Below are 13648 nucleotides of genomic sequence, written 5' to 3'. Positions count from 1 at the left end.
TAGACAAGTACTAATGAGGCTTTATATGCGTTATCGTGCGCGGTCCAAGTAACTTATACTGGAGAAATATAATTGAAATACCTGCCCAAATCCCCGCCGTACTGCCCCTCCACATGCGCTTCACTGGGGTGGCCGTGACGGGCAGAGCTGACCCCGAGTGGGCAGAAGCCACCACACAGCCCACGGAACCCAGCCCAGAGCCCCTCAGGGAGCCCAGCCCGGAGCCCCCACGGCCGCCCCTCACAGAGACCAGCCTGGAGCCCGCCATGGAGCCCCCTCACGGAGCCCAGCCCGGAGCCCACCATGGAGCCCCTCAGGGAGCCCAGCCCAGAGCCCCCACGGCCGCTCCTCACAGAGACCAGCCTGGAGCCCGCCTCGGCCGCCGCAGCCGCCCCTCACGGAGACCACCGTGGAGCCTCTCACGGAGCTCAGTCCGGAGCCCACCCCAGAGCCTGCCGCGGCCGCCCCTCACGTAGCCCAGCCCGCCGCGGCCGCCCCGCCCTGCCCCACCCTCGGTTCCTCCGGCCGCCAGGCGGCGCCGCAGCGTGCGGCGGGTGGAGCGGCCATGGCGCTGTCCGGCGACCTGTGGGCAGAGCTGCCGGCTGAGCGCCGCATCTTCTGCTCCGTCCTGCTCTTCTCGTGGGCCGTCTACCTCTGGGAGGCTTTCCTGGCGCACCGGCAGGTCGGTGGGACTCTGGCGGGGACGGTCGCTGGCGGGCCGGGGCTGTGCCGGGCCCGGCCCGGCCTCACGTGGAGGATGTCCGGGGCCGGGGCTGGGGCTGGGGCCGGGGCCGGGGCTGGAGCCGGGGGACGCGGGGTCTGTCACCTGCCTTTGGAGGGCTCGGCCCTGTCCCGGTGCGGCCTCAGCGCTGTAGCGGATGGTGGGAACGCTCCCAGCAGCGAGTGGGGTGAGTGCGGTCGGGTCACGGTGGCTCGGCACCCCCAGCAGCTCGGTTCTCCTCCCTGGGACAGCGGTATGAGGAAAAATGAGGAAACGCGTGAGTTGAAATAGCGACAGTTGAACCGGTGAAGGAAAGAGGAAGGAAGCGCTGCACAGGCCGCCGTTCAGCACGGCCCCGAGCAGGTGATGCCTGGCAGCCTCCGAGCGATGGCCGCCCTAGAAGGCACATCCCAGCCCCGCTTCTTATTGCAGAATGTGACATAGAGGACGGAGTGTCCCTTTGTCAGGTCCCGGCTGTTCCCTGACAGCCACATGTCCCTCCCCAGCCTGCCAGCCTGGCAGGTTTAGCAGCAGCCGCACAGCGAGGGGTGTGAGCCCTGGGGTCGGACATGCAGCCTGATGCCCCGGACAGGACAGAATGTGTTTTGAAGTGACAAAGGATAGGAGCTTTTCCTTAAAGAATGCGTAAGTATACTGAAACAAGACAGCTGCGGGAAAAGACTTTTAGTCTTAAAAATTTCAAGCGAAAAGTTCTTTACTGAAAAGGAAATAGCACCTCGTTTGTGCAGCCGCTCTGTAGCTCTGTGTTCTGGTGAAGTCACAGGGTGTGCACAGGAGAATCGGGGGTTTGGTTTCAAAATGAGCTGAGTTGTTAACTGTAGTGTGGTAAGTAACATCCTGTGGAAAAATCGGTTTGTGTGATCTGTATTTGATCACACATAGATAAGTTACTGAGCCAGCAGTTCAGTTCCTGGTTACAGCATAATAATTATGCTTCAGTTTTATATTTAGAACTTGATAGAAAACCATAATTTACAAATAATTGTTCCTTTGTGTGTTGTTTTTCTCTTTTTAACTTTCTGTGGTGGCCCATGGGGTCATTTTATGTGTTATTTTGAAATCTTATTTATCTCCTTTAAAATATTAGGTGTAAACTTTAAGTTTTGTCTTCACTTTTTCAGAGGCGGGTGTATAGAACAACAACACATGTACCCCAGGAGCTGGGACAGATCATGGACTCAGAAACGTTTGAAAAATCTCGCCTCTATCAGTTGGACAAAAGTACTTTCAGCTTTTGGTCAGGCCTCTATTCAGAGGTTGAGGGCACTGTAAGTACCTTTCATATGATATTTTTTATGTACTTAAACTAAAAAGTACTTTGGTTCTTAGTGAACCCATGCAGCAGCACCATTGGCATTCTGGTGTCCTATGGTGAACACTGACATTTATATTCTGGTTTTGTTTGTGGCTGTATTTGCTACACAAAAAGAAGTAATTGTTCAGAAAGCATGTAATTTCCTTCTGCAGTGCTGAGTCATACTGCACAACTACAGTGTTAGCTTACATTTTAATTATGTTTCATAGTAGTTTCCATTGCAAAATAATTAAGCAGTATGAATTATTTTAAATTGTTAAAATGCAGACCTTTCCCTGTGTTTGGAGGAATGCAACTACTTTCATTTTTAGATAAAATTTAAGTAGAAGGTAAAAAGAGAAAAAAAAAAGGTGCAGTTGAAGTGGCTTTCATTTCTCCATTAAGCTTTTAAAACCACCACACTTGCTTTGGTCCTTCCATCTCCTCCTGACACTGAAAATGCACCCTAAGTGTTAGGTTGTAAGAGTAAGCCTTTTTAAAATAAATAGATAAACCCCTGGTGTCATCAGTATTGGAAGGCTGCTTGCTTGAAAACTGATTTTCTATACACAGATGTATTTCATGTTTGCTAAGAAAGCAAACATGAAATATTTACAAGTTGAGCTGTTTGAGAAATGCTGCCAGGCCTGGCTGTACCCCAGATGTGCTCCCTCCCTTGGCAGCTGGTTCATCAGGAGATGCTGGGAGCAGGCACAAGGAGGACACCACAAATCTTTCTTCAACGTGGCTGTAGCAACTCCAGTACTGAAAGTGAAACTGGGGCTTTTCTCTGGGCAGGAAACTCAGGTGAACCTCTGGGAGAGGAGGGCAGCTCCTCTTCAAGAGGAGAGGCTGCAATATGAATATATGTGTGTGGCTATTCATGTATGAATATATGTGTGTGGTTAACCCCAGAGCTTTAAGGTCTTCTGAATATGTACCTTATGTCTAAGCCAGTACAGTGGCAAAGTATACAGAAAATAGGCTTGGAAATATGCTTGTATTTCACAGGAAAAATAATTAATTACCTGCTCTCTACTTCTGTAAGGTGTTAATCAATGCCAGATATTCCAGGCTTGTTTTATCACTGTTAAGATCACAGGGGTGGCAAAAAGCTAATTATAAAACTTGTTTTATTCACCCTTAAAAGGTTCTTGTGCTGAAATGTTAGTAGGCTAAGATGACAGTGTGTTTCATGCTGCCTCTGTGGTATGTGGTTTTGTTTTTAAGATGATTCTCCTCTGTGGAGGAATTCCTTTTCTATGGAAACTGTCTGGTCAGATCTCTGGTCGTGCTGGGTTTGGACCAGAATATGAGGTAAGTAGGCTTTAAATTCCTGTGCAAGTATTTGGTCCCTACTGCAATAATTATTTTTAAATTTATATTTAGTTAAAAGTGAGATCTAGGTAAACCTGTAATAGAGTAAAAATAACAGATACTTTCTGATGCACACAATGTCTCTGTGATTCTGAGAACTGATAACAGTAAATTAGCTTGCTTTTAAATTAGCTTACTAATTGAAACAGCCTTATGTGTTAAAAGCAAAGTCTGCTGCTTGAGTCAAATGAGGTGGTGGGCTGGGTTTTTGGGAGCTCTTTATTTGGGTGTTTTCTTTTTAGTAATCCTAGAATTGATCTGCCTGCACACTAAAAGGGTAAGAAATTTAAGTCTACTTCTTATGTTACCTTTGTGCTGTGGATGAGGCATGTATCCAAATTTGTGCTCCAAATCCTTAGTAAGCTATTACAGTGAACAATAATTAGTCATCATGAACAAGTTAATTCTGTGAATTTATCCAGCATCATCTTCTAACCTGTTTCAGTTAAACCACTGACCTAAAAGCCATTTTTAACACTTGGAATATTTGTTGGAATGGGTCAGTAAATATCAGGTGGTTTTGTTTTGTTTTTTAGATTGTTCAGTCTTTGGTATTTCTGCTGCTTGCAACACTCTTCAGTGCACTGACTGGTCTCCCATGGAGTTTGTATAATACATTTGTCATAGAAGAGAAACATGGCTTCAATCAACAGGTATTGCAGAGAGCTCTTGTACTGACCCTGGTTCAGATTGGTTACACAGACTGGTCCTTCATGAATGTGCAACACAGAATAATGGTTTGGGTCAGGCCTTGCTGAGGGAGAGTGCATCTGCTTGGGCTTGAGGCTGTGTAAATGTAAGGAGCTACTGGGAGAGCTCCTTTTTCACTGACTCTGATTTTCTTATGACACTGGCATTGCTGTTTACTATTTTTCTTAACTGAAGGGATCAATTCACTAACCAGAATGACATATTGATATTTACATTGATGTCACTGATCCAATTTATCCTTTCTTTGCAGACACTGGGATTCTTTTTTAAGGATGCTATCAAGAAGTTTGTTGTGACTCAGTGCATTCTGTTGCCAGTGACATCCCTTCTGCTTTACATTATTAAAATAGGGGGAGACTACTTTTTTATCTATGCCTGGCTCTTCACATTAGTTGTTTCCTTGGTGAGTATGAGAAGATGTTTGGGTTTCTTCCAGACTCCAGCTCACTGGCATGGCTCAGCATGCTGATTGCAGCTGAAAGGAAATGAAGAAAAAAAATCTAAATCTCCTGTGAATTTTAATGTCTACAAACTTCTACAGAGTGTCTTGCTCTCAATGTACTTGTTCAGGAATAATAGCTCATATTACTTGTCCACATTAATGTCATATATATATATATATATTCTATTTAATACTGGAGTGTCTTCATTAATTGAAAGAGAAGCACTTATAAAGCTTTAGAATAGGTACTGGAAATACAGCACTATGTGGGGATCTGTTTTCCTTTCTCCTGATAGAGGTGAGAACCAGAACATGTGCAGCCAAAGCCACGCTCCTCTCTCTCTCTTTCCTATCACAAACTAATATTTTATTTTTGCTCTGCCTGTGCCTCCCCGTTTAGCTGTCCATGTAGATTTTATTCTGAGGTTCTACAGATACTTCAGAACCTGATATAACAGGGATTGGTCTGTCTTTTATACTACAAAACCTAGGAAATAAAAGATCTTGGCAGAGCTGCAAGCTGCTGTATTGAAAGAACATTTTCCTGGCTCACTCTTCTCTGAGCCCCCTCCACCCCTGAGGTTAAGTGCATGCTTAGACAATTGGTGTTTCCTCCTCAGTGCAACTTTATAGGGTTTCAGGCCCTGATGTGTTTGAGCAGCCTTTGGCATGCAAAGTCATCCTAAGATGTGTTAGATTCACCCTTTAGAGTCTGGTTTTGGGAAGAATTCCAGTTCCATAACTCTGTAATCAGAGTTAGAGTTGCACCCTCCTGCTAGTCTGTCATGCCTGCTGATACCAAGGCATAACACAAAGATCTGAGATAAAACTTGAAAATTAGACCCCATATACTGTATGGTCTGAAACAGTAGTCTGGGCTGAAAAGCTGATTTCTACTCCATGAAATACCCTCCTACACCTTCTGCAAAATATCTGCAGGGGTTTAAGCCCTTAAAATTTACAGTAACAAAACTTATTTTAGTGGTGTTTCATATTGATGCCCTTATTTGCTGTGACTTTGCAAAAGTCAGTTTTTCTGATTTTCGATTTCATTGGAGTTTTTCAGCAGTGCACACACTGTCAAAAGTCTAGGTACTTGTTTTCAGTGAAGTAAAATGTATCAAGATAATTTTGAATTTAATGCTGATTTCCATTTGCCTCTCATGTCCTGTTCCTTTTTCACTAAACTTATAAAACGAATAAATAAAAATAATATTGTGGTGATCCACACAGAGTGTGAGGAAAGGGAGTTCAGCTTTCCTTTCCATCACATTGTTCTAGTTCTGGCTTTCTGCAGCTGATGCCAGTTTGAGGAGATGCAGGTGCACTGTAGTGATGTTTTTAGGTCAAGGCTGTTAGTCATTGTGGAGCCAGAGGCACCAGGCAGGCAATTCCCTGAGCCCTGCAGACAGCTGGGAGACTAAGAAAACAGAGGACAGAAAATTTCTTTCCTCTTTTTAGACAGTTGTTTTGCAAGTTAGCAGGAATTAGTCCCACTTTTTCTATCTCTTGGTTCCTTCATCTCTTCAGCTGAGTATAAAACACTTCAGAGCTTTCCAGGATTGGTGAGGTGTGTGGAAGTGACAGCCTTTCACTGATGAGCCCCTGCTCCCAGAGGCTTTGGTTTCTGCACTGCTCAGGTGTGTGGGTGGTTTGTGCACAGTTTGCTGAGCTGTGGTTTGTGCAGAGTTTGCTGAGCTGTGGACTGGCCACCAGACAAAGCAGCCCATAAGAGCCTGCCCATAGATCCCACTTCATACAGGACTCTGCTTTATCAGGTGTTTTTTCTGAAGCTGTGCCCTGTTTTTGAACTGTTTGCTCCACTTTTAGTACTGAACAGGTTTGCATGCCCTGTTCTTACTGTGTGCGTGTGTTGCAGGTGCTGGTTACAATCTATGCAGATTACATTGCGCCTTTGTTTGATAAATTCATTCCGCTGCCGGAGGGAGAGCTCAAGCAGCAAATTGAAACAATGGCAAAGAGCATTGACTTCCCACTGACTAAGGTGTATGTTGTTGAAGGTGAGGTTTTGTTGTTTTTTTTAAATAAAAAGGCTTTGTAGTTTTAAATTTGTGGGGGTTTAGCATTGATTGTGGATGCTGTGGTAGGGCAGTTGATTGCATTGCTCAGATACTGCAGTACTTGCCAATGTCTGTAGCATTTTCCTGAAGCTCAGTGCACAACCTGAGCTCACCTTCTGGTTGGGAGCATTTTCCTAAGTCTGTGGAATGGAAATGCACAGCTCAATCAGGAGTGGAAGCACAAAAATAGTCAAGATTATCATTTTAGAACTGTAAAACAAAAGGAATATCTGTTTCCATTCACCTTTGCTGGCACTTGGAAAGAATTCTTCATAATTTGGCACAGGTTCTTTGCCTGGAGCAGTGTCAATTCAGAATGCTCTTTCCACTCTAAATCTGAAATTGTAATAGGATTAGCTTTTCTTCTTGGACATTAGATGTTCCTAACTGCTCTTATGGCTTTAGTGCTTTTAGTGATTGCATGCTACATTTCTCTATTGGAGTCATCATTACTTAGATTTTAGAACATGCTTCAGCTTCCAAACAGATCTGCTTGAGTTTCTCTACAGTTCATTTGGGGACTTTGAGAATTCCTCTGGAAAAATCTGATCTGTCATACTGTGCAGGCTTCAGTGCATGGGATTATTCAGATCCTGGTGTTTTATTTTCCCCATCAGGTTCTAAGCGTTCTTCCCACAGCAATGCTTATTTCTATGGATTCTTCAAGAACAAGAGGATAGTACTGTTTGACACACTCCTGGAAGACTATTCTGCTTTGAACAAAGAACCAGCAGAAGGAGAAGATGGTGAGAGTGAAGAAACAAAGTCTAAAACCAAAGTGAGTTGTCTTGTGTTGTTTATATTAACTTCTCGGTGAGATATTCCTAGTGTATTTTAAAGGCCTTAAGTAAGTTGCTAAAACACATACCCTAATGTTTCAACACCAAAGTATGCCTGGTTTGCTGATTGGAATTTCTGGGGCTGTGTGAGTTGTGCAGATAGCACCAGAGACTCTAAAATCCACATGGGCTTTAGCAAAACATTCATTCCCTGCATGTAAAAACTAGGTCTGAATAAGGGACCTGCTCAGGGTTTTAGCTCATCTTCTCTTGGGACTGCCATGCCACAGGTTCGCTTTGAGGAAATACTTTTAATTCTTAGTGTGTAATTTGTCACTTTTACTGGGTGCAGAGGTTTTGGTGCAGGAGGACAGACAGAGGATGGTGGCCTGGCACTGGCCTCTCCTTTGATGTGCAGCTGCACATCCTGAATATGCTGGAACAGCTGTTGTGCTGTCAGAAGAGTATGGAAATGACTAAAGCTAATAGAATACTTTCTGAATAACCTGAAGGAGTTATTCTGAGAAAAACAAATGGCCTTGTGCAGCCTAAGGTTAGGCCAATGTTTGGAATGTTGTTCAGTCCAGCTTCTGTTCCTTGCCACCTTGTCAGTGGTGTCCAGGTATTGTGTTTGCAGGGAATGCCCTGACAAAGGCAGGAATGATGCATCTGATCCCATGTTCTCAGAAGGCTGATTTATTACTTTATAATACTATATTATATTCAAGAATACTATACTAAACTACACTAAAGAATACAGAGAGGATACTTACTGAATATTAAAAAGATAACAATGAAAACTCGTGACTCTTTCCAGAGTCCTCACACAGCTTGGCCCTGATTGGCCAAAGAGTGAAAACAACTCACAGCAGAATCCAATGGAACAATCACCTGTGGGTAAACAATCTCCACACACATTCCACATGAGCACAGCACAGGAGAAGCAAATGAGATAAGAATTGTTTCCCTTTTTCTGAGGCTTCTCAGCTTCCCAGGAGAAAAATCCTGAGCGAGGAATTTTTTCAGGGAATGTGAATGCCACATCCAGGGTTCTGTTTGGCAAACACTGCAGCAGCAGGTGGTGAGAGGAGGGCATGTTGAGCTCACCTGATCCAGTCATAATGAGAGTGTTCCATTTCAACAGGTTCTTCAGCCTTTGCTTCTGACTTGCTAATGGAGTTTGAAGGTGCAGATGTCCTTCCTAATTACAGCTTTAAGGATGCCATAGGGCTTTTTGAAGAGGACAGCTCCTTTTAAAAGGAGCAGCACTGCCTTGGGAGGAAGGCTACATGTTGGGTGTTGAAGGAAAGTAGGAACAGGGCTTTGCTCTCAATTCCCCTCTGAAAGTTTGAATTCCTGTTTCCATTGTCATGCTTTGCTTGAGTGAAGAAACAGGATGAAAAGGGATAGCAGAGTGTTTGAAAGGCAAATCTTCCAGTGTTCTTTCAGGTTTGCATCAGCATAGAAATAAGAGAACACCATTTCATAGCAGAAATCTTCTTAACCTTAAAAGGTTTTATTTCTGTAAGTATCTTCATGAAAAAAGCTCAACACAAAATTTTATGTGTGTTTCTGATATTAGAAGGGAATGGCCTGATCTGGGGACACTTAAGTGATCAAGAAAAAAACAAATTAGTAAGAAATTAATTTGGTTGTGTTCAGACATACCTGATAATACTTCTGCTTTGTTGTTCCCTCAGAATAAGAAACAAGGATGTAAAAATGAAGAAGTTCTGGCTGTACTTGGTCATGAATTGGGTCACTGGAAACTAGGTCATACTGTCAAAAATATAATTATCAGCCAGGTAAGTTATTTTAAACTGGATTTTTTTTTTCCTGGAGCATCTGTAATTACAGCTGTTTCCAAATGCCCTTTTCCAGATTTGTTAGTGTACATTCACACTGTGTGCCAGGAAATTGCTCTGGATCACAGCCATCCTTCTTTTCTCTTCTGTGTGTTTCAATAACAAACAATATTCTGGCATCTTCTGTTTTACTCTAAAAAGACCAAAAACCACTTGGACAGTTTATCACCCCTTCTAGAAAACTTGGTAAGGCCTGGTCCTGCCTCTGGCTCTGAAAAGCCAGGCAAGCAGTGTTTGTGCAGGACCCTGCACAGCTTGGATGGAGGCACAGATTGTTTCCAGGAACAGAAGTGCAACAAAACACAGACACATTTGTTTGGCTTTAAACTTTTCAGAACCTGCACTTGATTCCAGGGAGATGAGTTCTATCCTGTACTCCCTTCTCTCTTCTCTTCTTGCTTTTTCATCTCCCTTCATTATTTGTTTTTAATCTCTGGCAGAAAATAGTGCTTCTTGTACTGTTGCATTTTCAGAAAGCAGGTAAAAACCAGCTGTTTGTTCCTCTCTGTGCATTAATAAATTCAAAATAATCTACTTGGGGTTTTTTTTTACAGTGGCATCCATGTGCAAATCTATAATGTGATGCTATGTAATGACTTACCTTAATTAAGAATGTTTTTTCTTTTCTCCAGATGAATTCCTTCCTTTGCTTCTTCCTGTTTGCTGTGCTGATTGGTCAGAAAGAACTCTTTGCTGCATTTGGTTTCTATGACACCCAGCCTACCCTGATAGGCTTGATGATTATTTTCCAGTTCATTTTTTCACCTTACAATGAGGTAAATTGTTTTCAAGACATGGACTCTGAAGTATCATCCTATTTAAATAATGATTCTGTTTGGTCAGGGGAAGTTTGAATTTCTAGGGGCTGTGTTGGGTGTCTCATTTTGATAATCAGGTTTGTGCTGCATGTTGGGCAGCACTCCCAGGCATGGCTTGGATAGAGCTTAGTGAGATCAGCTGCAGCCACAGCAATGTGTGAGACGTGGGAAGGTGGATTTGGGGGTATTTACTGGCAATGAAGGAGTGTGCAGATAGCTGAATTTTGAAATAATTTTGAAATAATTTTGAAATAATTTTGAAATAATTTTGAAATAATTTTTAAATAATTTTGAAATAATTTTGAAATAATTTTGAAATAATTTTGAAATAATTTTGAAATAATTTTTAAATAATTTTTAAATAATTTTTAAATAATTTTTAAATAATTTTTAAAAATTTACTGGCACTGAAGGAATTTGCAGATAGCTGAATTTTAAAGTAATTTTAAAGTAATTTTAAAGTAATTTTAAAGTAATTTTAAAGTAATTTTAAAGTAATTTTAAAATAACTTTAAAATAACTTTAAAAATTTACTGGCACTGAAGGAATTTGCAGATAGCAGAATTTTAAAATAATTAAAAAATAATTTAAAAAATATTTTAAAATTATTTAAAAATTATTTAAAAATTATTTAAAAATAATTTTTAAATAATTTTTTAAAAAAATTTAAATAATTTTTAAATCATTTTAAAATAATTTTTAAAAATTTACTGGCACTGAAGGAATTTGCAGATAGCTGAATTTAAAAATAATTTAAAAATAATTTAAAAATAATTTAAAAATAATTTTAAAATAATTTTAAAATAATTTTTAAATAATTTTTAAATAATTTAAAATCATTTTTTAAAAATTTTTAAATAATTTTTAAATCATTTTAAAATAATTTTTTAAAATTTACTGGCACTGAAGGAATTTGCAGATAGCTGAATTTTAAAATAATTTTAAAATAATTTTTAAATAATTTTAAATCATTTAAAAAAAAATTTTAAATAATTTTTAAATCATTTTAAAATAATTTTTAAAAATTTACTGGCACTGAAGGAATTTGCAGATAGCAGAATTTAAAAATAATTTTAAAATAATTTAAAAATAATTTTAAAATAATTTTAAATCATTTTTAAATCATTTTTAAATCATTTTAAAATAATTTTTAAAAATTTACTGGCACTGAAGGAATTTGCAGATAGCTGAATTTTAAAATAATTTTTAAATAATTTAAAAATAATTTTTAATAATTTTAAATAATTTTAAATAATTTTAAAACAATTTTAAAATAATTTTTAAATCATTTTAAAATAATTTTTAAAAATTTACTAGCACTGAAGGAATTTGCAGATAACTGAATTTTAAAATAATTTTTAAATCATTTAAAAATAATTTTTAATAATTTTAAATAATTTTTAAATATTTTTTAAATAATTTTTAAATAATTTTAAAGTAATTTTAAAATATTTTTAAAGTAATTTTAAAATAATTTTTAAATAATTTTTAGTAATTTACTGGCACTGAAGGTATTTGCAGATAGCTGAATTTTAAAGTAATTTCAAATAATTTTAAAATAATTTTAATAATTTAAAAACAATTTTTAATAATCTTAAAACAATTTTTAATAATTCACTGGCACTGGAGGAATCTGCAGGTAGCCGAATTTTAAAATAATTTCCATGCATTTCTCTCCACAGGTTCTCTCATTTTGTTTGACAGTATTAAGCCGCCGATTTGAGTTTCAAGCAGATGCATTTGCCAAGGAACTTGGGAAGGCCAAGGACTTATATTCTGCTTTGATCAAGCTAAACAAAGATAATTTAGGATTCCCTGTTTCTGACTGGATCTTTTCAATGTGGCATTACTCCCACCCTCCCCTTTTAGAAAGACTTCAGGCCTTGAAAGATGCAAAGCAAGAGTGACAGCAGCGGTTGCTGCTGCAGAGACAGTGCTTCCATCTCAGAAGCAAAGTTCAGAGCTGCTTTTTAATTTTTTTTTTAATGGATAATGCAAATTAAGCACGCTGTTAACAGCACCACGCATCTGAGTATCCTGAAACAGGTATTAAATTATAAATGACTTATTTTTAACAAAAACAAAACTGTGGAACTTAATTTAGAAAAAGTGCTGGGTGAAGACCTTTCCCCCCACCCACCACACTGACTTTTATTTCCATATCATAGTATAGACTTTTAAAGGGAGGAAAACAAATGTAGACTTCAAAGCACCTTTTTTTTTTCAGTTTGTGTATGCCTTGAACATTGCTTTTGATCCTTTTTCTATTCTCAGCATTCTGTGAACCTTCCCAGTCTCACCCTCTTCACAGTGAAGAGGCTTTGGGTGATTTGATTTCCTGTATAATGATACTTGTGCTTGCCAGTGTGTTTGAAAAAGCTGAATTCAGCTGCAGGCTTTTCTCCTGCATTCCTGTCTGTCAGAATGATAAATGCTACTTAATAAAACCTTCTTTCTCTGAAGTGTGGGAAGAAGGATGAATTATAGCTGAGGATGCATACCATGTCTTCCTTGAAAATGAGAATTATTATTTAGTAGCATTACAGTAGGATTAGGCTGCTCCTATTGCCCCAGGGCTGCTGGGGGTATGGAAGGGAGAAGAGAATATTACAGAGAATCAGAATGGGACCCACACATTTGAGAAAATTGCCAATTCTCTCTTGTTCTCCCTTTTTCCACATCTCAGATCCTCCATTTCTGTTGTACTTTGCCTAGAATTCCTGTGCATATGGAGGTGTCCAGTTGCTCAGCCAGTGTATTAAAGCCACACTTTGATTTTCAGGGGGCTTATTCTCCATTTCATTGAGGGTTTCTCATTAATATCAATCCAGCTGAAATAGTAGCTGAACTTATTCTTCATCATTGTTCTTCTATATAAAAATTCCTACATATAAAAAGCCCAGGAAACAGTTTGCCCACATCAGTTACTGAAGAAAAAAGTGGGTAAACATGGAAATGGCTTCAGCATTGATTATCTCAGACTTTTCTGATGAAAAATAGGATTATATTTACTTTTGTTGAAGTAAAAATAAAAGTAAGATATAAGTTTGCATGTGCATACAAATGTTTTAACCAGTGTGAATATACAAACTCCATATAAAAATCAGATTTTCTATCTGTAGTAAATTAAAAAGTTCTGCTCAGCTCTGTACAAAGAGAGGAGTCATCAAAGCAAATTGTCATTGTTTAACATGTCACAATATCCTCATCTATTTTATTGTTAGCTTACATTTGTTTTTCTGATCATAGGGAAAAATGCCTTATAAGACGATGGGCACAATGATGTCTTGGGTGAAACAAGATGTTGCTGAAAGCCCTTTGTATGCCTTATTCTAATTGTGTTTATACCCCAGCAAATATGGAGCTTAGCTATAGATACAGATTTAGGAGACAGTTTTACAAATCTGGAGAGCCTATATTTGTCATGTGAACTGTATTTAATAAAAGGCCCTCAAAAATAAAAGCATTAACTTGAATCTGTCAATTCAGAAAGATAAAAAGGTGTGTCAAGTTTTGAATGAGCTGATGGCTGGTGCAAA

At 39.3% G+C, this 13648-nt stretch overlaps 1 protein-coding gene across 1 annotated transcript; it reads left to right on the top strand.

Moving 5' to 3' along the window:
• Positions 1-517: 517 nt before the first annotated feature.
• ZMPSTE24 (zinc metallopeptidase STE24) lies at positions 518-13648 on the top strand. Its single transcript, XM_074555897.1, has 10 exons — positions 518-682; positions 1864-2010; positions 3267-3353; positions 3950-4066; positions 4375-4527; positions 6446-6587; positions 7265-7425; positions 9127-9231; positions 9924-10067; positions 11792-13648. Exons 1-10 carry the CDS (start codon positions 566-568, stop codon positions 12014-12016), a joined length of 1398 nt encoding a protein of 465 aa, XP_074411998.1. The 5' UTR covers positions 518-565; the 3' UTR covers positions 12017-13648.

This window comes from Zonotrichia albicollis, chromosome 20 (assembly GCF_047830755.1).
Source record: "Zonotrichia albicollis isolate bZonAlb1 chromosome 20, bZonAlb1.hap1, whole genome shotgun sequence".
Taxonomy (NCBI): Eukaryota; Metazoa; Chordata; class Aves; order Passeriformes; family Passerellidae; genus Zonotrichia; species Zonotrichia albicollis.
This window is presented reverse-complemented; position numbering and strand designations above follow the sequence as displayed.